General features: G+C 44.5%; 1 protein-coding gene across 1 annotated transcript in view; it reads right to left on the minus strand.

Moving 5' to 3' along the window:
- Nucleotides 1-18,770, minus strand: part of CHIC2 (cysteine rich hydrophobic domain 2) — a 99,340-nt gene extending 80,570 nt beyond the window's left edge. The window contains exon 1 of the mRNA XM_030191390.1: nucleotides 18,375-18,770. Within this exon, the coding sequence (XP_030047250.1) occupies nucleotides 18,375-18,493 (119 nt within the window). The 5' untranslated portion in view covers nucleotides 18,494-18,770. The remainder of the gene's footprint in view (nucleotides 1-18,374) is intronic.
- Nucleotides 18,771-26,186: the final 7,416 nt, after the last annotated feature.

The raw sequence follows: 26,186 nt of genomic DNA on the forward strand, positions 1-26,186 counted from the left end.
GGTGAACCCGGATACCCTCTCGCCTGAGAAAGACAGCTACTACCACCATTACCTTGGAGAAGGTTCGGGGAGCTGTGGCGAGGCCAAAAGGCAAGGCCCGAAACTGGAAATGTTTTCCCAACACCGCAAACCGCAGAAACGTCTGGTGCGGGGGCCAAATTGGTATGTGCAAGTAAGCTTCTTTCAGGTCCAGGGACGTGAGAAACTCTCCTGGCTGAACCGCCGCAATGACAGAGCGCAGGGTTTCCATGTGAAAATGCCGCACTCTTAAGGACTTGTTTAGCTCTTTTAAGTCCAGGATCGGGCGAAAAGACCCGCCTTTTCGTGGCACCACAAAGTAAATGGAGTAGCAGCCTAGACCTTGTTCGGCAGGAGGCACCGGGGTCACAGCCCCTATCTGGCACAGACTGTGCAAAGTCTCCTCTACCGCCGTCCATTTGGCGGCAGAACCGCATCGGGACTCCACAAACAAGTCTCTCACCGGGGCTTAGAATTCTATTCGGTATCCGTCTCTGATCAGGTCCAAGACCCACTGATCTGCGGAGATTTTGGCCCACTCCTCGAAAAAGAGGGAAAGTCTTCCTCCGATGACAGGAAACGAGGAGGGGGCTGGCGCACCATCATTGAGAGGGTCGCCCCTGAACTCCAGGCCTTGAACCAGCAGCTGCGGAACGTTTGTCCGAGCGAAAGGAGTTTCTCTGCTGAAAGAGGGCACGATAAGTGAACCCAGCAGCACGCCCCGGGCGGTACCTTCTAGCTTCACGGAAGCGAGGTCTGTAAGAGGAGCGGACCGCCTGACCCTTAGAGGAAGGCTTCGGCCTATCTTCGGGCAAGCGCTGAGGTTTGGAATCCCCCAGGCCTTTAACAATGTTTTCCAACTCCTCACCAAACAGGAAAAGGCCTTGAAAGGGCAACTTCACCAACCTTTACTTAGAGGCCATGTCCGCCGCCCAATATCGTAGCCAAAGAGTGCGGCAAGCCGCCACTGCTACAGCCATTTGTTTAGCCGAAGCTCTGACCATATCATAAAGGGCGGCAGATGAAAAAGGACAAGGCCGACTCCATCCGCGGAGCCACTTCAGATAAGGTCTCCGCTCCATCACCGGGCTGTTCCACTGCCTGCTGTAACCAAGCCAGGCAGGCTCTAGCAGCATAACAACTGCATGCAGATGCCTGAACAGTGAGACCTGCCGAATCAAAGGACCGTTTCAGAGCTGAATCAAGCCTGCGGTCTTGAATATACTTCAGGGCAACACCTCCTTCAACAGGGAGGGTAGTTCTCTTTGTCACAGCCGTGACCAGGGCATCCACTTTAGGCATTGCAAAGTGAGCCAAATGTTCCTCACTCAGAGGGTATAATTGCCCCATAGCCCTGGCAACCTTCAAAGGTCCCTCGGCGTCAGCACATTGAGCCGAAATAAGCTCCTGGATGGAGTCATGCAAAGGAAAGGCTCGAGCAGGCTTTCTGGTACTAGCCATCCTTGGATTAACAGAGGAGGCTGTGCCACTCCCAGGATCTTCAATCGAGAGGGCTTGTAAGGCATCTAAAATAAGCGCTGGCAGCTCCTCGCGGTGGAAAATCCTCACCGCAGAGGGATCATCAAGCTCCTGTGGCAATTCTGCACCCGACTCTGGCTCCTCAGCCCAAGAAGTTCTGCCAGACCCCTCAGAATCCTCATAGCCCAACCATGGGGGGGGGGGGGGGGGTGCGCGCCACACTCAGAAGGGGAATTAGCCCTTCTGCGTTTATCAGGAGGATAGTAAACAGGCAAAGCCAACTCCAAAAGGACAGGATTCACCGGGGGGGCAGGCAGAGGATCCGAAGATCGCTGTGGAAGAGCTCTTTTAAGCATATATGCCCTATGCAGCATTAAAACAAAATCAGGGGAGAAAACCGCTCCCTGACTGCCCGGATCCTGCCCAGAGCTATGAGCTCTATTATTAGTCTCACTCAGAGTACCCCCCCCCCCTGGATTCAGGGCTCTCCGTCGCAACGGAGGCCACGCCATGTGGAAAATCCAAAATGGCGTCCGCTGCCAGCTCAGAGCGCAAAAGATCGCCGCTCGCCAAGCTCGGGCCGGCTCTACCGTCTGTACAGCACGAATTACAGAGCCCCGCTGCTGATTTACGCTTGCCACATTTAGAACAGCGCTTTACAGTCTCCGCAGCCATCGCCGAAAACGGTGGTAAAATTCAAAAATGGCGGTTCGCGCCAAAAACGTCCCGATCGCGGGCCCACCCAGGAGGAGTCAGAAAACACTCTTACCTCACTAGACCGAGTATCACAGCTCCAGTCCTGCAGAAGAATCTCAAGAAAAAAACACCTCTTTTCCAAGATCGCTGCGCAACTTTTTTTTTTTTTTTTTTAACGCTGTGAGGAAAGCAGAGGCAAAAGAGGTAAATAAAAACACTCCGGAGGCTCAGATAAGTGGGAAAGGCAGGGAAAGGCAAACCAATGTGCCTGCATCCACTGAGTGGGAAAGGACAGGGAAAAGCAAGCTAATATGTCCACATCCACGGGGGCATGGGTAAGGCAGGGAAAAGGCTGACCTAAGTGCCTTCAAAGTGAAGCTGCTATAGCCTCTAACACCCCGGCTAACAACTGGCAAGCCAGGAGCCACCCCCAGGCAGATTTCTGATGGAGCTCAAAGAAGCTGCAGCCACCCTGCTTGGGGAGATAGAGAATACTGAAGAGGCAGTGGAGCTAGCTGGCCATGAGGCACTGTGAAAAGTTGAGTGCTCTCTATCTCCCCCTGCTGGTTGATGGACACAACCCATACGTAATGGCTTCATCTGCTTGATGACAAGGAAATATTATTCTCATCTGATTGAAACAGACCATTGTAATATAAAGCGATTATTTCATATAGTAAACTCTCTTAGTAAATCATCTCCACAAATTGATGTTAATGACCAACTACCTACAGCAAATCAGCTAGCTTTTTTCCAAAATAAAATTACTAACACCTATGTTTACTAAGGTGTGCTTTAGGTGCGTTAGCATGGTTAACGCGCCCATAGAAATGTATAGGCGCGTTAGCGTTTAACACACCTTAACTTTAAAGGTGCTTTAAAAACGCTAACGCACCTTAGTAAACATACCCCTAAGTTAAGAGCAGGGTTTTCAGATTGTAAACTTGAAATAGAAGTTGAATTTTAACCTTCTGTCTCAGAAGATTTCCCAGGTGATAGAATTTGGAGTGATTTTCTTCCAATTTGTAGGGAAAATTGTCAATTTTTACAAAAATTATAGTACATCCTATTTCATACTGGATAGTTGTTTCTCTTACTTAATGCAAGCAGCACCTCTGTTTTTTAGAATAGCATTATATGATTGAATTCAAGAGCAGCTATTCCTCGGTCTCTTTCCCACTGCAATAAATGAAATAATATTCATATTGAAAGATCTAATTATCTGCTACTGTCATATCAAATTATAGACCCATAGCTTTTATTCCATTTTTTTTTTTTTACTAAACTAACAGAACACAACAATTAAGGTATTATTTAGAGAAATTTTCATTATTGCGTTCTTCTCAGTCAGGATTTCGGTCATTTCATAGTACAGAAACAGTTGTCAGTTCATTGATAGATAATGCTAGATGCCTTTAAGTGAAGGGAAATGTGCAGTGCTGTTCCAATTCGATCTCTCAACGGCATCTGACTAAGCAGATCATAAAATCTTACTGTAGTCACTTGAAGACACTGGAATTACTGGGTGGGTGTTAAATTGGTTTGGGACTTTTTTGGTCTGTTATTACAGAGTTAGGGTGAAGAATGTCTTTTCATCTCCATGGAGGAGTACATGTGCTGTGTCTCAGGGATCTTCATTGCTCTTTAATGTTTTTCTGAGATTTTTAGGTATACCATTACAAAATCATTTTTTACATTATATTTAAGCAGTTGACATTTTAGTCTTCATTCCATATCTGATATTGATTCTAACTTGATTCAACAATACATGGCATTAATAGATAATTGGATGTTTTGCCAACAATTGAAATTGAATACCAACAAAACAAAATTTTTGTTTTGACTTTAATCCAGAGAATATCCCAAAATCAGTTAGTATAGATCAAGTTAGCTTTGAATTTTCTCCGGTAATAAAAATCTTGGGTGTATTAATTGATAGCGCTATTACTCTGAAAAATCAAGTTTTATCTTTAGTGAAAAAATGTCTCTTTCTTATGAAGAAACTATGATGTGTGCATAATTATTTTGAACAGGATCATTTTAAACTTCTGGTTCAGTCACTCTTGATTTCTCAGCTAGATTATTGTAATCTTTTATATTTAGGCTGTAATAAAGGTCTCATTAGGAAACTTCAAATGATCCAGAATATGGCTGTCTGTTTAATCTTTGGTTTATCCAAATTTCATATTTCCCCTATTTATATGAAATGAAACTGATTGCCTATTGAAGCTAGAATACATTTTAAGCTAGCTTGCTTTCCTTTTAAGCTTCTATATGGTTTAGCACTTGATTAATTATATTCATTTTTTTTCTATATAGAGAACAAGACATAATGGTTCAGTGAGTTTTTCAGTCCCTTTGGTGACAGGAAAAAAGAGATTCTATCTATTTGAATTAAGTTTGTCTTTTCAAGGAGCAAAGTTCTTGAAGAGACTGAAGCTATTCTTCACTCCTCTGAATCATATTTTGTTTTCAGGAAAATGATGAAAACTTTCCTGTTTCAAAAATATATACCTCATTCAAATCACTAATCTAAATTTCACTGCTTTTTTCCCAGTTAAATAATGCTGCTTTTTTTTTTTTTTAATAACTATGTGACCTGCTTTGTACTGCAAGGTAACAGTGGGATAAAAGACCAATTTATTTATTTTATTTATTAGGATTTATTTACCGTCTTTTTGAAGGAATTCACTCAAGGCGGTGTACAGTAAGAATAGATCAAACATGAGCAATAGACAATTACAGCAGTAAAAATATTCAAAAACAATACAAAGTATGGCATGGTATACTATTTACAATGTGAACACAATACGTAATAGAACATTATAATTGATAGCGAAGGGTAAAGCAAAGATGTAACATATAGAAGGGTAAGAAAGTAGGAAGAGTTAGAAAGTAGGATGATTGATTTAAAGAAAGTTGCACATGATGTCAGAGAAATGGTTAAATATTATCCCAGCTAGGGTAGGAGTGGACAAACATGTCCTGCTGCAGCATATGCAGCCTGAGTCACTCCTTGTGCGTGTGAGTGAGACTAACAAGGTAGTCATTATCATAAGGAAATACCTGGAATAGAATCCCCACCCTTCTTCCCCCCGTGGAACGGGCTCAACCGCATAGGCCTTTAGAAGAGCAAAGAGTTCCTCAGCAAGTACCTGCTCATGCTGAGAGCTGTAGTAATGAGCTCTCAATGGGCAATTTGGAGGTTTCAGGAGCTAATGTAGGGTGTACCCGAGATGGACTATTTGGAGAATCCACCAGTCGGAAGTTATAAGGGGCCACCTTTCGTGGGAAAACTTCAGCCTCCCCTTGACCACCTTATGATACACCTTCTGCTGCTTGGCCAACTGGCGAACGACTCATCCTGCTCTGGAGAGAGAGTCAGCCAAAGTCTAGCAACTTGCACACCGAGTCCCATAAGTACATGAACGTAAAGAGCTGTAAGACTGTATATGGGACATGAGCACCGAGGCCTGAAACATCTTCCTCCCCCCCAAAAAAGAGTCCAAAGTCCTAGCTTCTATGTCTGGGTGTGCCAAGACAGTCTCTAAAAATCCTGGCTCTTTTGAGGGCGGATTCCACCACCACAGAATGATAAGGCAATTGGAGCTTATCAAATCCAGGTGTGCTGTGTATCCGGTACATCACGTCGATCTTCTTGGACAGGAACAGAGGGGACTCCCAATTCCGGACTAGGTCTTCCTGGAAGTACCTCGTGGAGAGGGACAGTCACAGCCTCCCTAGGAGGAGACTCGTGGTTCAGGACCTCGAGCATCTATTGACCCTGGGCTTGTTCTTCACTTTAAAAAAAAATGGCATATCATCAGCCATTTACTTCACAAAAGAGGGAAATGAAGGCTCTCCGGAGATTTTCTCCTTTTGAGCGGAGGGGAAGGTACAGAGGGGATGTCCATGGGTCTTGTAGCAGTTATGCAGATTGATACACCTGATGCAGACCCCAATGTTGATGCCGACGTCAAGGAATTGGACCTGGCCTCTCTGGACACCTGGGTCCTCTTCATGCGAAGGCAGGGGACACAGCATGTTTATGGTCAAGCCCTAAACATTGAAGACACCAGGAATGGGTGTCTTTCCAGCGATAGTCCGACTGCACCAGGTACAGCGCTTGAAGCCACTGGGAACTTTCATGGACATGAACAGAAAAACGTCCGCAGTTACATCAAATGAATCAATGGTGCATGAAAAAGGGACAAGGCACCAGAAAAAGAAAGGAATAAAACCAGCCATTACCCTAAAAAAAGAAATGAACAAATCATGAGAACAGAGCACCAAAAGGTGGGGTTTTGGATTCATCTGCTGCGGTTAAAGGAAAGAAAATTATCAAGAAAGTCAATTTCTCCTTCCCTAGCATCTGCATCAGATAAATCCAGAGATTTGTGGGATGTAGCAAAGCAGTCCTCATGTAGGGTGGGTATCTGAAACTCCCACGGACAGAACCAAACGGCTGAAAGAAGAGTCTGCTTGAGCCACAACATCCAGATGATAATGCTTGGAAAAAGTATGCAATAAGGACCAAGTAGGTGCTTTACATATGCCTTTGAGGGAAAACAAAACCCTCATAATTCCGCCCAAGAAGTCATAGGGCCCTAGCAGAACGTGCTCAAACAGAAGCCAGCAGCTGCTTGCTGGAAAGAAGGAAAACAGAAGCAATAGCCTTCTTAATTCTGTGTAAAAAAAAGTCACCTTAAATGCTGCAGGGCCCTGATTCAGGCCCAAAAAAGAACAAAAAAGATGACTGGAATGCTTGACAATATTGGTAGCTAGCAAATACCGAAGAACCACTCGCCAAACATCAAGGCAAAGGAGCAAGCAAAAATCTGAAACCACCCTGGGAAGACAGGAAGAAAAGGTACAAATAGTCACTCCTGAATCTGAGAAAGGAATGAACAGATCTCTGCCCAACACCTGTAACTCAAACTCCCGAGCTGAGGCAACATCTACTAGGAGGAGAAATTTGAAAGGAAGATCTTTAAAAGTAGTCTGCTTCATGGGGTCAAAGGGAGCCTTTTTTTTTCTTTTTTAGAGCCCGCAAAACCATGAAGGTTCTACTAGGCATAAAGACAACAAAGAGAAGCCTAAGATGACTAGCACCTTTGAAGAAGTGAACCACATCTGGATGAGAAATGAATAGGGAATCGGGAATCCAACCCCGATAAAAGGCAAGAGACACCACAAACTTTAAAGAGTTGTAAGCAAGACCTTTTTAAGAGTATCCTACAAGAAGGCTAATGTGTGTGGCAAAGAGGTCTGAAACAGAGACCACGCCGGTTCAGAGCACCATGTTTCAAAACGCACCCGACACGAGCATACAAGGCTAAAGTTCAGCATTTTCTTGCCAGAAGTAAAGTTACAACGATACTGCATATATAATTTGCATATCATTACTGTTGAGTGTTGGGAAGTTTTTTTCAGCACTGTTCTGGCGGTATTTCTCGGCCCGGTTCCTTACACTGCCAAGCATCGCTCCATTAATTTATAGACAAAAAAAGAAGTGGAACTGCAAGCGGGGCAAAGGCTGGAAATAAACTTACTCCTATACAAACAAATATTCTATTTGTGGATAAAAAGGAAGCTGGTACGTACATATACTTGGAAACTTCATATCATACATTTAATAAAACTAACTTAAAGAATACCACCAGCAGTAATACAAACTTGCAACATTATGAACAAAACCTAGGACTGTGTGTTTTTCTCAACATTTACATATTTGATAAAACAGTGTTCTCCACCAAAATGTTTGGTAGCTGAGTGGGAATGGAGGAATACTCACAATATTATAAAGTTTCTGTTATTTATAAATGCAACCGCTATATCTCTGCAAAAATATGGATATTTAAAGTAAATGCATAATCCTGGGCAAAATGTTGTGTAATTTATTAACCGATTAAGGTGGAGGGGGGAAGTTATCAATGTGGGCTACCATTAAGACGGGTTACATATTACCACAAGTCATGCTATTTAAGCACAGGATCGCACTGCATAAAATGGGATGACTTGTGATAAAATAACCCGTCTTTATGGTAGCTCACATTGATAACTTTCCCCTTTAATGATAATTTTTGTTTTACAAATAATATTGAAAAACAAACTCCATTGTTTTTCAATATTATTTGTAAAACAAAAATTATACTCTGTACTAGTCAATCTTATTTAAATAATACAAAAAATGTATATACACATATAAAAAAATGAAAATAAGAAATACTGTAAACAAATGTTTCAAAGATCTTTGGTCTGACACAATATAGTGGTTCTTATGAGCTAAGTGTAAACATGCTCTGCAGCCATAAAAATCCAACTGAATAGGTAAGAGCATTTCTCATTGAAAAAGTTATCATGCAAAAAAAATATTATGACTCTATCGTCTAAGCAATTACAATATAAATCTCTCCACTATCAGTCGTACTGTGAAATACAAAACCTGAAAAAAATAAAATCACAACTCAACATACATGTAGCAAACGTGCCATACAACAGTAGCACTAATTATGATTCAAACAGCAAGAACCCTAGTATTACAGGTATTACATTGCATCCTAGAACACCAATACACCTACTATGGTCAAACAGAACAAGTGAGACTGCTACAAATCTCTACAAAAACTGCATGCACCACACCATGGTCACAGCCAAAACATAGCTACAGAGGAGATAGATCTGTGGATTCAGTGGGTGCTGAGCACCCCCAATATTGAAGAAACTCCTTCATTGTGTGCAGGGAGGGGCTATTTGTATTGTGTCCGGCACCCCAACTGTATTTTGAAACACTGGCACTTCTGCAAAAATACAGAATATAAATCAGAAAGAAATATGAAAACAAATCTGAACTAATGACCCAAAGAAGTCAAACTTGGCATGTACAACACTGGAGAAAGAAAAACAAATTCATTTACTCTTGTTTTTAACACAATACAAAGACATCCACAATGCACAATTCCCAAAACTAACACATTCCAGTTCATAAATTCAGAATAAAAACAGTTTCTTTTTCTACCTTTGTTGTCTGGGCATTTTATACTTCTAATCATGTTGCTCCCAGTGAGTTTCTCTCTTCCACTTTCCTGTCTGTCTTCTTCTAGTCTTTCACATCTGTCTCTAATGTATTGATCTTTCTCTGTTAGCTCTTTCCTCCCTTTCTTTTCTGACTGAGAAAGTGAAATTTGAGTAGACACCCTTCAGTTCTCCGCTTTTATTTTTATTTTTCATCTCTATTTCTCAGACGCTAGTTCTTCCATCCCAATCTCCTTGACGAACCCCTATGGCTTCTCCCACATAGTTCCATCATGGTCCACATCTCCTCTTCCTCCACTGTTGTAGCTTAGCCTCTTTTTATCTTTCTCTCCACTGCCCAGGCATCTTGTTTCTCTCTCCAACCCTACCCTTCTAACTTTACACCTTCTCTCTCTCTACTTCCTACTCTTGTAGCCAAATACTTTCTCTCTCTCTCCACCTAGCATTTCCCTTTCCCTCCCTTCCCAACAGTGTAGCTTCTCCCCTTTCCAAATTTGATATAATTACTTCCAGCTATTTCACACTACACTGGCTGCCTACTGAGGCCAGAATTTATTTCAAACTGGCGTGTTTTCTCTTTAGACGTATACACGATTTGGCACCAGATTACTTATATCCACATTTTATATTTACTTATGCTTTGAGAACAAAATGCACTGGTACTGTAGGTTATTCTTTCCCATCATCAAAAGGGAAAAAGAGATTACATCTCTTTGAATTAGGTATCGCAATTCAAGCGGAAAGAATCTTCTCAGCATATTGTTTTTAGGAAAAATTTGAAAAAAAACTCGTTTCAGAAATATGTATCTCATCCTAACTGTTGACATCAGTAATTATTCTTTACGTTAGTTAATATGTATTTTTTAATTAATGAACTTATTATTATGGCCCTTCTTCCCAGTTAAATGAAACTGGATTCTTAAAAATTGTAACCTGCTTAGAATTGTGAGGTAATAGCGGGATAGAAAACTGATTTATCATTACCATCCTCCTTCTCTCTATCCCTTTCTCCTTACCCTCCCAATCAGAATATCCCACTCTGTTCTTGCCCACCATATTCAGCAACTCTTCACTCTCTCACTTCACTAGCCGTTAAGCCCGTTAAAACGGGCGCGTATTGGAATTTTTTTTTCCCAAGGCCCCCCTCCCGTTGCAGCTGCAAGGCCCCCTGCCATCCTCCTTCCCTGCCAGCTCCAAGGCCCCCTCTGTCCCTCCCTCCCAGCTCCAAGGCTCCAGTCCTCCCCCCTTCCCAGCTGCAAGGCCCCCTGCCCGCCCTCCCTCCCAGTTCCAAGGCCCTCCCCACCAGCTCCCAAGGCCCCCTTCCCTCCCTCCCAGTTCCAAGGCCCCCTGCTCTCCCTCACAACTGTAAGGGGCCCCATTCCCTCACAACTGTAAGGGCCCCCCTGCCCTCCCTCCCAGTTCCAAGGCCCCCTGGCCCCCCCCCGTGCCTTCTTCCCAGCCAGCTGGAAGGCCCCCTTCAGTCCAGCCCTCCCAGCTCCAAGGCCCCCCTCCTTCTGAGACCTCCCATGTCCCCGTCCCCCCCCAAGGTAGCCGCTACCGCCCCCCCACCCCGGAGTCGCCCCCGCCCCCCCTTCACCCGGCCCGGGCCCTCTCTTCGTTATTCAACTTACAGCAGCGCCAAAACAGCAGCAAGCAGCAGCTCCCGTTGGCCTTCCTTCACTGCCTGTGCCTCGCCCTCGTGTGATGTCAAGTCGGCGAGGGCGGGGCACAGGCAGGGAAGGAAGGCCGACGGGAGCTGAAGCTGAGCTGCTTGCTGCTGTTTCGGCGCTGCTGTAAGTTGAATAACGAAGAGAGGGCCCGGGCCAGGTGAAGGGGGGGTGGTGGCGACTCCGGGGGGGGGGGCGGTAGCGGCTACCTTGGGGGGGGGGGGGAGCGGTAGCGACGTCAGCGGTTCCCTCCCTCCACTTCCACCCAGTTTCCCTCTCTGTCTCGCCCCCTCCCCCCGTCATCACGTCTTGACGCGGGGGCGGGACAGAGAGGGAAGTCTCTACTGCGCATTTGCAGGTGAGTCGGTCACTTGCCATTTATAGGTTTGATACCCACTGTCTCTTCTGTTCCCTAGTATCTCATTTTCCTCTCTACTCCCTGTCCAGTATTTTTCCTTCTCTCCCCCACTGGTCCAGAATTTCTCCTTCCCTCTCACCCCCAAATGATCCAGCACTTCTTCTCCACACCCACTCCATGGACCAACATTTTTTTTCCTTTCACCTACTCCACGAACCTGCATTTGTCTTCCACCTCCTCCTCCTCCTCCACGGGCAAGCATCTTTTTCTCCCTCCCCCCCCTCCATGGTCCAGCATTTTTTCTTCCCTGCCTCCCCCCTAGCCATCCATCCAGCATCTTCTCTTGCCTCTCAGCCCTCCTCTGTGTACTTTTAAAAATGGTCTTCACTGCTGAAGCAACCGGCAGTGAACAGTGATTCAGACATGCTGTTCATGCCCACCACAGAGCCTTCTCTCCGATACTTCCTGCCTTTCCAGAAACAGAAGTTGTGAATATGATGGTCTGGCTTTTTTTTTTATCAGGAGTTTAATTGTTTTGATAGTAACTATTATATTCTTTCTGTACAAGTGTATTCCTTGTGAAATTCTAATTCTATAAATAAATTTTTTTAAGTCTGATAAACAATATGGATGAGGAAGTGACATCACTGGCTGTGATGGCTGCATAGCTTGAAAGCTCCAGGCAAAATACATATAACTCCTGGCAAGCAACTGGACTCAACTCTATTTTAAAGCCGATTACCACCCGATATGAGCGTTAAGAGCAGAGCGCTGGATTTATCATATTTTGCCTACATGGGAGTGGTGGAGCCTGGTAGCACAAAGCATGAACCATGTGAAAAAATGGCAGCGGCGACCTCAAAATCTCCCAAGCTCTTTATGGCTGGTGACAGTACAGTGGTGCAAACTGGCAAACCAATTCAAGACAATAGAGACGGGATGAAAGAAATCAAGGAGGATAATGCTGTTCGGTCAGAGCTGGCCATGTTAGTGGCTAAGCTCTGCACAGAAATTATTGAATAGGCCACCGAATGGAAGACTCGGAGCAGCGCCTTGATGAACATGCAAAAGTTTTGGAAAATATGAAGAAACAATTGCAAGAAGTTCAAGTGGCTTACACACTGATGCTGGACAAAATGGAGGACATAGAAAATGGAAGCAGGCGCTATAACTTCTGATTTCGGGGAGTGCTAGAAACACATACCCTATGTGGATTGTGAGTGTTGTGCAAGGCATAGCAGGCACCATGTTAAACAGAGATGACTCTAAAGTAATCCTGGACAGAGAGCAGAGTTTTGGGAAACCCGAGGAACAACAAACCAAAGGATATTGTGGCTTGCTTTAGTAACTATAAAATAAAAGAACAGATCCTGCAAACAGATAGAAGACCTGAGAACTTTTGCTGGGATTCCTACCAGATTGAGGTCTACCAGGATTTATCGGGAGCCACCTTGGAGCGCTATATGGATTTGAAACTGATCACACTTTAACTACAGGCGGCTGGTATCCAGTATAAATGGTGCCATCCATTTTGCCCTGGTGTTCTATATGGAGGGCAAAATCACCAAATCTGCACCCTAGCAGAGCGCAGCAGCTTTTTCCACAAACAGAATCTTCCACAGCGCCACAGTCGATAGGGAGTCATTCGACACTGGGGTTTCGAGCACAATCTAAGTGGCAATGGGTAGCCAAGGGCAATGGCTGCCTATAACGTCAACAATCTGCCAAGAGGCTGTCTGAAGCTGCCCCAACTTGAGAAGTGATGGTTGTAGACCATAATTGTTATTTCTCTTCTTGTGGGCAGCGAGCAAAAGGCTCATTCTGCTGCACAGTTTGTCTGTTGAACGCAGGTTCTGATCACTGTTGTGGTTACCAGTTATATATTTTTGTATACTTTTCACCTTGCCAGAGAAAACGATTTGATTAACGGCAATTTGGGAATGCATGCTGTTTTCTAATTATGGTCATACGATTTAGACAGGCTAAGAGAGATATGCCTTAAGTCACACACTTCCTCAAGCTGGCGGCCTCTCTGGTGGGTGGAGAGATGGTTAGGAATCTTACTCTGCTGAAGGGGAGGAGGGAGGAAGGGAGACAGGGACCTGGGGATGATAGTGGGTGGTGGAGACATGTTCCAGTGAGAATGGGAGGTAGGGACATGCAGTCTGTATCTGGAATGAAAGATAAGGGCAGGCAAGGATGGGAGTAGGCAATTTAGATATAGACAACTAAAAACCAACTGTTAATTTCTGGATAACAATCTTACTAAGCCAGCGTTTCCAAAACTGTGCGCCGCAGCACACTCACTAGGGTGCTGCAGCAAATCCCGACCTCCCTCCCACCCGAACCGCTACTGAAGACAGCAGCAGCAGAAAATGAAATACAAAAAACAGCAAGCACAGGGCTGCAGCATCATTCAAGCATGTGCTGTCAGTTCTGCTGATCCTCGGCCCCTGGAACTGGAAGTTGACATCAGCAGGGGCAGAGGACCAGCAGAGCCGACAGCTCTCTCTCATCTATCTCACGGTAGACACAGCACAATCAGCCATCAGCACTTGGCTCTACTTCACTGCTTTCTGCACTTACCCCTATAATTGTAACAGCTGTCTTACAGTCCTTTGGTATAAATTTTAAACAGGTGATGGTACTCAACAAGATCTGATGAGAGTAATTTATCCTCTCCTCCTCAGAGATGTTTACAGTTCATCATCTTTGCTACTGAAATTGATGCTGGATCCTCTGGCATTATTTTGTAACATCATCGTGACAGAAAATCACTGGGAGCATAACACTTCCCCAACAGGCAAAGAATGGAAGAAAATCTTAAATTGCACCCTTAAATAGCAGTAAACTTTGGCAGATCTGATGTTTGTACAACCAACTACTTAATTCAGCAAGAAGTCCCTACCCACAGACAGATTTGATCATCTGTAAGAAAATGACTGCTAGCTAATACAAGGTCTGATTCAGAAAGAACTGTGCCCCAATGCAGACTGCATGGCTCTTCCACATTAAGAAAAATCTGCAGCGATGCAGTCAGCTGAGATGCAAATTCAAAGCACTCAGAACTTGAGCATAGCTCAAGCAATGCTATAGTCCTAGGGCCCTGTTTACTAAGGTGCGCTAGCATTTTTAGCACATGCTAAAAGCTAGCGACACCCATGGGTGTCTCTAGCATTTAGCGTGTGCTAAAAAAAAACTAATGCACCTCAGTAAACAGGGCCCCTAGTCTGTGTGCTTGCTTTCTTTTTTTAATTTTAAGAAAAATCTGTTTGTTTCTTGCTACAGGAAGCAGAAAGGGTATTCCAGACCTTCTGGTGGTGCTTCTTGATCCTCTTCAGTTGCGGGGCCAATAGATAGCTTTGTGATTCATGGCAGAGGCTTGATTAATTCTCAGGGGCAGAGGCCACCAGGAGCATCATCAGAAGAGGGAAGTTCGATGTCTCCCCTGGCACTGGTAGTCACCCTTAGCCCAGAAAAACACAGGCAACCTTCCTGCCCCTTGGCATTGTTGCAAGGTTGAGGGCAAGGTGTGCAACAACTGTTGGAGTTAGTAACTCAATTGTGCAGCAGGGAGGGGAAGCTGCTTCTGCTGCTATATCTAAAACATCTTTATTTGTGCCAGACCATGAGCCTGTGGATGAAGTGATCTGCCTTTGTAACATCATCAGGCTCCTGGTGAGCTGCTTAATAAACCACAAGTATTTACGTTAGAAACTTTGGGGGTTGCTATTTCAAAATTTGAAGACCTCTCTGGAGCAGTTTCAGGATCAAAGTTCTCAATCAGAACAAAATGTTAGAAACCGTTTCTAATCTTTCTTAAATCGACTGAATATGAAATTTGAGGATATGGCATTTAGACTGACAAAGGTTGAACTGAAACTTAACATCACAGAGAATGGAATCCATAGAAAACTAGATGAATATGAAAATGAGAAATCTAAAATTCTTAGGTGTAGAAACAACTTTCTATTGCAAGTATGTACGTAAGAAATGTGCTGAAGTTATCAGAGATACCAACTTTATATTCCATCTACAGCTGATAAAAGAGAAAACCGGACTGGATCTCTAGCGCTTTTTTTTTAGTTTGAACACTTCAGTTGATGAATTTTAGCTTTTGTCCCAAATCAACTTGATATTTTGACTGTGGATTTTGCAAAAACTTCTGTTTGTGATATGGTTTTGAGAAGATACTTTGGACACTGCCAGAAGTTGCTTTATAATGTTAAACTTTGGGTTTTTCCTGAAGTAGCTAAGACCACACAGGTGCAGTGAAGCCAGTTTTTGCTATGGAGATCTTGGGGCTCTCGACTGGGGACTCAAATTTTGATAGACATTTCCTTGCAAGTGTATGATACTGTATTGGAATGTTGAATATGTATTTTTGAGCCATCATAGTTAATTTTACTGAGTAGTAAAACTCCCATGACTATTACTACTTCTGGCAATTTAGTTTCCCTTGAGAGAACTGTCAATGAAAAGGGGAGTTTAGCAGTCAAAAATTATTTTAATATAGTGACTGATTTAAATTTATAACTGAGTAGAAAGCGATACGATTTTATGTTGGTTTATTTATGACTTATGAGTTGAAATGGATTATGCATGTTTGTATCTGTTACCCACCAAGTATGATGGGATTGAGTGGGATATAAATGCTATTTTGCTTTTTTCTTCTATGCAATACTATTTAATTTTTCTTTAGTTTTTCTACAATGAGCTCCGCTTCCTCAATTGTGAGCTATAATTATGGAGAGCCTTCCAAGTTTAATTATTTTCCTGTTTAATTTCTTAAGTCAGATAATATATTGGTGTATTTTGGTTTGGCTTTCCAATTTGTTTGAAGAGTTTAAATGCTTGCATGTATGTTTGAAATTTGCAAAAATAAATTTTAAAAATGGGGGGGTCTTGCTCACTAATCAGGGAAAGCCTGCCAGACACATCCATACAAAGGTTCTGCGGTAAGGATAGCTTCACTGGTGCATGTCCGAAGAAAACGAAAGTACCAGCACTTATCTGTGCATGAATCAGAATTGTTCTACACTTAACTCCACAAAAATTTCTTGCACATAAAATTTTTACAAGGCTAATATTTACATGCAGAATATGTGCAGATGTGTGCTGGCACTTTTGTTTTCTTCAGACATGTGCACAATGAAGCTGTGGTTACCTTTGCACACAGCTGTTACCTCTGTCTTTTAAAGTTGAAGGTATATATAGTCACAGAAACAAGGGAAAAAAGTTGTAAGCAAATGCAAACAAACTGGCATTAAATCCTCTCAACTAACCCTTCCATGCTACCACAGACCTGGCACAAACTTCACACTGTCCTTATGTTAAAATCCTGTTTACTTCTGTGCATTACAGAAGAATACCAAATAGTCTCATTTTTATCAAGGGTGACATGCTTGTCCGGGGAGGGGGTGAGAGCCTCGCCCAAGATGTGGCCACTCAATGCACTGGCGGGTAGCGGCTGGGTTTTACTGCCAGCTCACATTCGGGGTAGGAGGATGTTCATGTAGGCAAGATTCAGGAAGATTTCCTGGCCCAAACCTGCTCTTTCTGGATCAAAAATCTGAATCGCCACAGGGAAATCTTCTCCAATTGGGCTATCAAGGAGGGGCGAGGGTGGGCGGTACTTAAATTAGGACTAGAGTATGACACGGGGATGGTGACCTTCGCTTACCACAGGTACAGAGCTAATAGGACAGGGACAAACTTTGATCCCATCCCTGAGTCACTCTCTAATGCAGATGTTTTGATTTTTTTGGAAAACAAGCAAAGTGCTGGCCAAAACTTTCACAAGGGTTCCTTTGCAATCCTGCTACCAGCACGTCCTCTGAGAGGTCATTTTCTATTGTGGGGAAAAACTGCAGAAGACAGGAGAGCTAGACAGAATCCTGAGATTGTTGATGATTTATAATTCAGCCACAGATCAAAAATTCATAACAATGCATCATAGGCATATTTTTCCTCATGCTAGGGCATACAAAGTGGGTTGTATTTTGTACCCCTGGACATTTTAACAGGGTAGATTAGGGTTCCTTGTGCAGATGAGGACAGAGCTTGTGGGGATGGGGACAAACTTTGTCGCCATGTCATTCCGTAATTAGGAGGCCTTTGGGCACAGGAACTCTCCAGCTCCTCTGAGGCATCTGATTTATCTGTCCCACCTAGCCACCCACTCATTTTCCTTCAGGATTGTTTCAATTTGTGATTTATTGTTTGTTCTGGTATTTTTTTTCTATTGTCACAGCTTGAGGGTACCCTTGGCAAGGGTACATTCAAAAGAGGTCCTTTGAACAGGCCTCAATTTTCACCCGGCAGTGAAGATTGAACATAAGCACACAAACTCGTCCTTGCGCTTGCTGTTTTATGATGGTACACACGTTTACCTTCGTTTGTTTGATACAATGGGCCTACTTGCTGTTTATGGCGATAGCACTCTTACTTCAAGACTGCTCAGACTAAATCAATTTCTGCACCAATAAACAAAGTTGCGGGCCCGTTTTATACCACTCTGTTGTTTAACTAGTTCTTAAGTAGTTATTTCAGTGATGTTAGTTGAACTTTAATATGGTAAGTGTCTAGAGGGGATATAATGATCTCACAGCCCCCATTAATTTTAATACACTATGCACACATGTACTATGCAAGTTAACTGCTGCGGTGAACCCCTTTGTGAACTATGTGATCAGTAATGTGTGTGCAAAAGATAATGCTCATTAACCATGCGCTTCTGCATGGGCTGCAGTTATGAAGAAACTGATTTTCTGTATATTAATAATTAAGCACCTGTCAACACTAAAAATCCTCACACATACTCCTACAAAAGCACCAACCATTGCACTTTTCAGACCATCTTCCCAGGCCCTCGATACTGTAAGTTGTTACAATTTCCTGAATCCAGGATTAGCCCCTCTTTAATGGTTTCGAAAAACAATGCAAGGCCAGCATTTGCTCTTAAAGGCTGGCTGGCTGACTGAGGTGAGGCACTTCCTCGTGCACATCAGGCTCCACCACCGAGTCCCATAGACGGAATTCAACTACAGGTCCGAAAGAGATAGGCAGTCTGACCCCAGATTTCCTAGGTGCAACCCCCCCGCCCCCTACCCAGTTCTTACACTGTGACGTGCCCAGAGCCACGCACCACTACCGGGTCCGGCGAGAACTTAAGTAGCTGCTCTTCCAGGGCTCTCTCCTCGTCCTCTTCCTCCTCGTAGATCTCGTCGAAATCCGCCATCCTCCTCGTCCACCCCACCAGCCTTTGCGAAGAAGGCAAAAGGACCGGGGCCTGCACTGACCCCGGCCGCCGCTACCGCCTGCTTCTCGGTGTTGGAGTACTAGAGAGAAAAAAAGAAAAGGAACGAAACAGCTACCGCCACCCCTTCGAACATCTCTGTGCCGCTCGCTACAAACCAACAACGAGAAGCCTCCAACTACAATACCGCAGCCGCTACTACATCTCCCACCTCACCGGCGCCGCAACTACGGCAACAGCGCGAGGTCACACAAGCCGAGGCCAGTAGTACCGCGAGGCCTCACGTGCCACTATACGCACGCGCAGAACCTCTGGGAACATCTTTCGCTTCCAAGCTCTTCAGCTGGGAGCAAGGAGGTTTAACAGACAGGAGTTGAAGTGACGTCAACAAGTTGAAACCATTAAGGTTATTCTCTGTTTCCATTCCCTCCCTCCCCGTCATCTGTAGTACACTCAAAAGAAAGCGAGCAAACCTATGAACTGCTGCATCCAAGGTGCCGTTTTTTTAATTGTTGTTGATAGCATTTTTATTTAATCTCACTTATATTTTCAAACATGCCAGCTTGTGCAGCATACGGATGTACACAAAGGAAGTATAAGAACGGAATAATTTTTCATAGGAGTAGAGTAGTAATCTATATTAATAAATCCCACCTTGAACGTTCTGAAGCTCACTCCAAGGCAGAGAAGCACAAAAATCCTGTAGTCTTCATAGGCTAAGACCAGTCACCCTCACTCATAGACCCGCCCTCAGCCACGCCCCATCTGTACATAAAACACCACCTCAACATTCTGAAGACAACCTGCTGAAGCCATCTGCAAAATCCCTAAACAGTTGTAAGTTCATGGTGGTGAAGCCATCCAACTCACCATATCTCTCTGTCCCGCCCTCGAGGGCGGAATACAGAGAGTAAAGGGATCCATAAAGGCACCCCTACCAACTGGCAACCCCCTCCAACAAACAACGACCCAGGCAGGGGGAGTGTTTCCGTACACCTCCCCCTGCCTAGGAATCGCTACAGACTGCTGGCAAACTCCCCAACCACACGACCACAAAAGACACCCGCAACCCCCCCCCCACACACACAAACACACATAAACACACACACACACAAACACATACACACACACGCAAACGCACACACACACTCAAACGCACACACACACGCAAACACACACGCAAACTCACACACACGCAAACGCACACACACACGCAAACACACATGCAAACGCACACACACACGCAAACATAAACACACACAAACACACACGCAAACACACACGCAAACACACACACAAACACACACACACACACACACAAACGCAAACACACATAAACACATACAGAAACACACAAACACACACAAACACACACAAACGCAAACACATACACATAAACGCACACACAAACGCACACACGCAAATGCACACACGCAAACGCACACACACAAACGCACAAACACACACAGAAACACAAAAACATACACACAAACACACACACACACACAAACACACATAAACACACACAAAAACATACAAACAAACACACACACACACACACGCAAACACACATAAACACACACACAAAAACATACACACAAACACACATAAACACACACACACAAACACATACACACACACAAACACACACACAAACACACACAAACACACACACACGCAAACACACACACATACAAACACAAACAAATGCAAACACACACACACACATAAACACAAACACACACACATAAACACATGCAAACGCACATGCAAACACACACATAAACACATGCAAACGCACACACACAAACACACATGCAAACGCACACACAAACGCACACACACAAACACAAAAACATACAGACAAACACATAAACACACACACAAACACACAACACACACACACATACAAACACACAAACACACACACACACAAACACATACAAACACACACACACACAAACAGCCTCAACGGTGCACCTCTAAGTGCCCCCCCCGCCGCATCGCCACAACAACCCGTGCAACGGGGTATCAGAAAGCCCCTACCCCCTTCCCTCCTCGCCGCATCACCCAACCCCTCCCCCGCCGCTTCACCAAGCCCCTCCCCCCACAAACAAACACAAACACACACAAAAACACACACACACACAAGCAAACACACACACACAAACACATAGAAACACACAGACACACACAAACACACACACACACATACATACATACAGTGGGGGAAATAAGTATTTGATCCCTTGCTGATTTTGTAAGTTTGCCCACTGACAAAGACATGAGCAGCCCATAATTGAAGGGTAGGTTATTGGTAACAGTGAGAGATAGCACATCACAAATTAAATCCGGAAAATCACATTGTGGAAAGTATATGAATTTATTTGCATTCTGCAGAGGGAAATAAGTATTTGATCCCCCACCAACCAGTAAGAGATCTGGCCCCTACAGACCAGGTAGATGCTCCAAATCAACTCGTTACCTGCATGACAGACAGCTGTCGGCAATGGTCACCTGTATGAAAGACACCTGTCCACAGACTCAGTGAATCAGTCAGACTCTAACCTCTACAAAATGGCCAAGAGCAAGGAGCTGTCTAAGGATGTCAGGGACAAGATCATACACCTGCACAAGGCTGGAATGGGCTACAAAACCATCAGTAAGACGCTGGGCGAGAAGGAGACAACTGTTGGTGCCATAGTAAGAAAATGGAAGAAGTACAAAATGACTGTCAATCGACAAAGATCTGGGGCTCCACACAAAATCTCACCTCGTGGGGTATCCTTGATCATGAGGAAGGTTAGAAATCAGCCTACAACTACAAGGGGGGAACTTGTCAATGATCTCAAGGCAGCTGGGACCACTGTCACCACGAAAACCATTGGTAACACATTACGACATAACGGATTGCAATCCTGCAGTGCCCGCAAGGTCCCCCTGCTCCGGAAGGCACATGTGACGGCCCGTCTGAAGTTTGCCAGTGAACACCTGGATGATGCCGAGAGTGATTGGGAGAAGGTGCTGTGGTCAGATGAGACAAAAATTGAGCTCTTTGGCATGAACTCAACTCGCCGTGTTTGGAGGAAGAGAAATGCTGCCTATGACCCAAAGAACACCGTCCCCACTGTCAAGCATGGAGGTGGAAATGTTATGTTTTGGGGGTGTTTCTCTGCTAAGGGCACAGGACTACTTCACCGCATCAATGGGAGAATGGATGGGGCCATGTACCATACAATTCTGAGTGACAACCTCCTTCCCTCCGCCAGGGCCTTAAAAATGGGTCGTGGCTGGGTCTTCCAGCACGACAATGACCCAAAACATACAGCCAAGGCAACAAAGGAGTGGCTCAGGAAGAAGCACATTAGGGTCATGGAGTGGCCTAGCCAGTCACCAGACCTTAATCCCATTGAAAACTTATGGAGGGAGCTGAAGCTGCGAGTTGCCAAGCGACAGCCCAGAACTCTTAATGATTTAGAGATGATCTGCAAAGAGGAGTGGACCAAAATTCCTCCTGACATGTGTGCAAACCTCATCATCAACTACAGAAGACGTCTGACCGCTGTGCTTGCCAACAAGGGTTTTGCCACCAAGTATTAGGTCTTGTTTGCCAGAGGGATCAAATACTTATTTCCCTCTGCAGAATGCAAATAAATTCATATACTTTCCACAATGTGATTTTCCGGATTTAATTTGTGATGTGCTATCTCTCACTGTTACCAATAACCTACCCTTCAATTATGGGCTGCTCATGTCTTTGTCAGTGGGCAAACTTACAAAATCAGCAAGGGATCAAATACTTATTTCCCCCACTGTACATACAAACAAACACACACACATACATACATACATACAAACAAACACACACAAACAAACACACACACACATACAAACACACACACACAAACAGCCTCGACGGTGCACCTCTAAATGCCCCCCCGCCGCATCGCCACAACCCGTGCAACGGGGCATCAGAAAGCCCCTACCCCTTCCCTCCTCGCTGCATCACCCAACCCCTCCCCCGCCGCTTCACCAAGCCCCTCCCTCCCACATCGACCGCCTCGCCACCCGCGACCGCTAATACAAACTCTGTCCAGCGGCTGCTGCTGCTTCTATTCAGCAGCAGCCGCCCGTACATAAAGAAAACAAACAAACAAAAAAACAACCTCCTAAAACGCACCTCCGTGGAGAACCATCTCACATTGGCTGACGTCTCTGCAGCCGCTCCTCCTCTCCCCTCAACGTCAGTGCCCCTGCCAGAAGACCCCGGAGAAACGCTGAGACGTCAGAGGGGAGAGGAGGAGACTTCAGCCAATGTGAGATGCTTCTCAATGGAGGTGCGTTTTAGGAAGATTTTTTTTTTGTTTGTTTTCTTTATGTACGGGCTGATGCTGCTAAATAGCAGAAGCAGCAGCCGCCGGACACAGTTTGTATTAGCGGTTGCGGGTGGCGAGGGGGTTGATGAGGGGGGGGAGGGGCTTGGTGATGTGCCACGGTGGGGGGGTCGGGTGATGCGCGAAGGGGGGGACAAGGGGCTTTCTTTGGGTGCTGCGCTGGCTGGGGGGGGGAAGGGGGTGTCTCGCTGGACATGGGTGGCTGGAAGGAAGCAGGGGGAGAGGAGGGTTGATGGGCATGGGTGGCTGCAGGGGGAACACGAGGAGAGGAGGGCCGCTGCAAATGCCTGGCTGCAAGGGGGCAGGGGAGAGGGAGGGGGTGAGGGGGTTCCTCACACCACACACGCAGTCACTCATTCTGTCTGCCACATACACTCTCACTCACACACTCACTGTCTTTGTCCCTCTCTCTCACACAGTGTCGCACAGAAACACAAAAACTGTCTCTCACACACTCTCTCTCTCTCACACAAACACATACACTCTGTCTCTCTCTCTCACACATTCTCTCTCTGAAACACACGCTCTTTCTGAAACATACACTCCAAGGAAAACCTTGCTAGCGCCCGTTTCATTTCTAACAGAAACGGGCCTTTTTTACTAGTTTATTATAAATCGTAATCAGTGTGTCATTTGGAGGGGCTGATTATAGGGAAACCAGAGCTGCCAAGGGCTCTACCCACTCTACATGGCTCCGCCCCTTGGCACACCTCAAACCCACAGCCATTTCAGAAAATATTTTATTTAATATTTTATTTAATAGCCTAATACCTTTTCAATTAGCTTTCAGAGGCCAAAACCTCCTGCCTCAGGTCAGTATAATGCTGTTATGATATCTTCTCCTGACCCGAGGAAGGAAGTGTTGGTCTCTGAAAGCTAATCAAAACTGTTTTAAAATCAGTGAAAGTATCACCTTATTTTCTATTTTGTGTTTTATTTGCATTTATTAAACTTTATTAGCACAGCTACCACGTTACTTTATCCTAAGTTAAAAATAAAATTATAGGCATGACCTCTCCAAGACCCGGAAACAGTAACGCTTCGCTATGGAGGTCGACAGTGGAAACACCCGAAGTGGGTTAGGATTTTCACGCGATCAGAGGAGGTCCTTGCTCAGCTTTGACTCCAGATAATAAACCAACTGGGGGACTGGAGAGTGAGCTCTTCCCCCCGAAGATATCTGGAGCAGTTTCTGTGGAGAAATTGGACCTGGTGAAGCCAAACAATGTCACAATGGATGCACTATGGGAAGTGCTGCAGAGTGTGAATAACTCTTCTTCAGATGTCAACATTTTTTTGGGAATAAATATGTGATTATATCAATACTTATTTAACAAAGTGGAAGTCCAAGATAAAAAATTAAAGACTTTGATTTCGGAAATGGTTTCGGAAAATCAGTTAATCTGGTAATGAAGGACAATTACACTGCGTAAGGCCTGGCTCTGATGGAGATTCCATGTTGGGGGAGCTTCTGGACCCTCTCCTTTTATATCAGTGGTTGATAACCCCTACTTCCCAGCGGGGCAGGGGGTGTCTCGCTTCCGAGCATGGGCGGTGGGGGGTTGTCGATACGTTGGGCATTTCGTAGCTTCGGGGGGAGATGTCTTTCCAACGTTTGAGCAGGCGAGAGCACAATGGCAACTATCTAGAACAGATTTTTTTTCTCTTTCCTGAAGCTGAGGCACTGTTGCTCTTCTTTGACCTCATCCAGGGGAAGAGGGTTGGTTTTCACTCTCCTGGATAAGCTTTTTTGTGAAACACCTGCACATACAAACAAATTAGCAGTATGGTATGCAATGGGCAGGGAGCACCGTCCTTCCTCTTGTACTGCTCAGTTGACTCAATGGTGAGGGGAACAGTTGGGGGAGGAGGTGACCGAAGCGGAGTTGTTAGCATGTTTTGTACTGTCCTGTCCTCCAAAATCTCCCCTAGTGCAAATCTCCAAGCTCCTGCATGGCACTTTTATTACCAGAGCTAAGGGAAACAGAAGGTCTCTGGGAGGATAACACCTGTGTGCGCTCTAAATCCAGGGTGGATACTCCGATTCATCACTTTCTAGAGTGTGTGCAGTTATAGGAGTTCTGGTGTGGAGTACTTGAATCCCTGAAGAGTGTAACTGATACGAGTATTGAGTGATCTTACTATGTACCCTTATCTCCCCTTACGTTCCCACCCTTAGCCTCCGCTCTCAAGACAAATTCCTCCTTTCAGTACCCTTCTCCACCACCACCAACTCCAGGCTCCGCCCTTTCTGCCTCGCCTCACCCCATGCCTGGAATAATCTCCCTGAGCCCATACGCCAGGCTCCCTCACTGCCTATCTTCAAAGCCTTGCTCAAAGCCCACCTCTTCAATGTCGCCTTCGGCACCTAACCACCATACCTCTATTCAGGAAATCTAGACTGCCCCAACTTGACATTTCACTCATTAGATTGTAAGCTCCTTGGAGCAGGGACCGTCCTTTTTTGTTAAACTGTACAGCGCTGCGTAACCCTAGTAGCGCTCTAGAAATGTTAAGTAGTAGTAGTAGTAATTATGTTTCTTGTAAAAAATTGGAACTTCTGGAGAACCAATTAAGGAAAAATAACTTGAGAAAGATAAATGTTCCTAAAATACCCTATATATAGTTATATTATTAGTGACTTTTGCCTTTGATTTAGATAGGAACAATGTTTTGAAATTGTATTTCCGACATATGGCTGATAGTTTTTTTGGGTTCAAAGATAAATATATTTCCTGACATATCAAGGGAATCGCAGACTAGGAGGTGTGAACTCTTGGCTTTTAAGCCAAGAATCATTGCCCTAGGTGGGACCTTCCTAGAGCGATTCCCTTGTAAGTGTTTTATTTCCTGATTACTTATTTGTTGAACCCAGGAAATTATAAGAGTTTGTGGAGTTAAAAGAACAGATGAAGAACCCTCTGCAGCAACATCCTTTAAGTTACCACTGTACTGGCTGCAATTACCGATTAACCTTCCTCCCTCAGAAAATATGAATTGTAAGATTAACCATTCCGTGTTTTTCTTATTTTCTTTGAGATAGTTTTCCTGATCTTGGATCCCCCAATTGTGGATAATAATGTGGACTAACAAAGATGATATTTTTCCTTAATGTTTGTTTTAATTGACATTTTCTCTTTTCTTTCCCATTTATGTATTGGACATAAATGTAATATAAAATGAATAAATAAAATAATTAAAAAAAAATAATATTATTTTCTTTACCTTTGTTGTCTGGCCATTTAGTTTTTCTAATAGTGTTGCTCCCAGTCTCTTGATTC

This window comes from Microcaecilia unicolor, chromosome 2, assembly GCF_901765095.1.
Source record: "Microcaecilia unicolor chromosome 2, aMicUni1.1, whole genome shotgun sequence".
Lineage (NCBI taxonomy): Eukaryota > Metazoa > Chordata > Amphibia > Gymnophiona > Siphonopidae > Microcaecilia > Microcaecilia unicolor.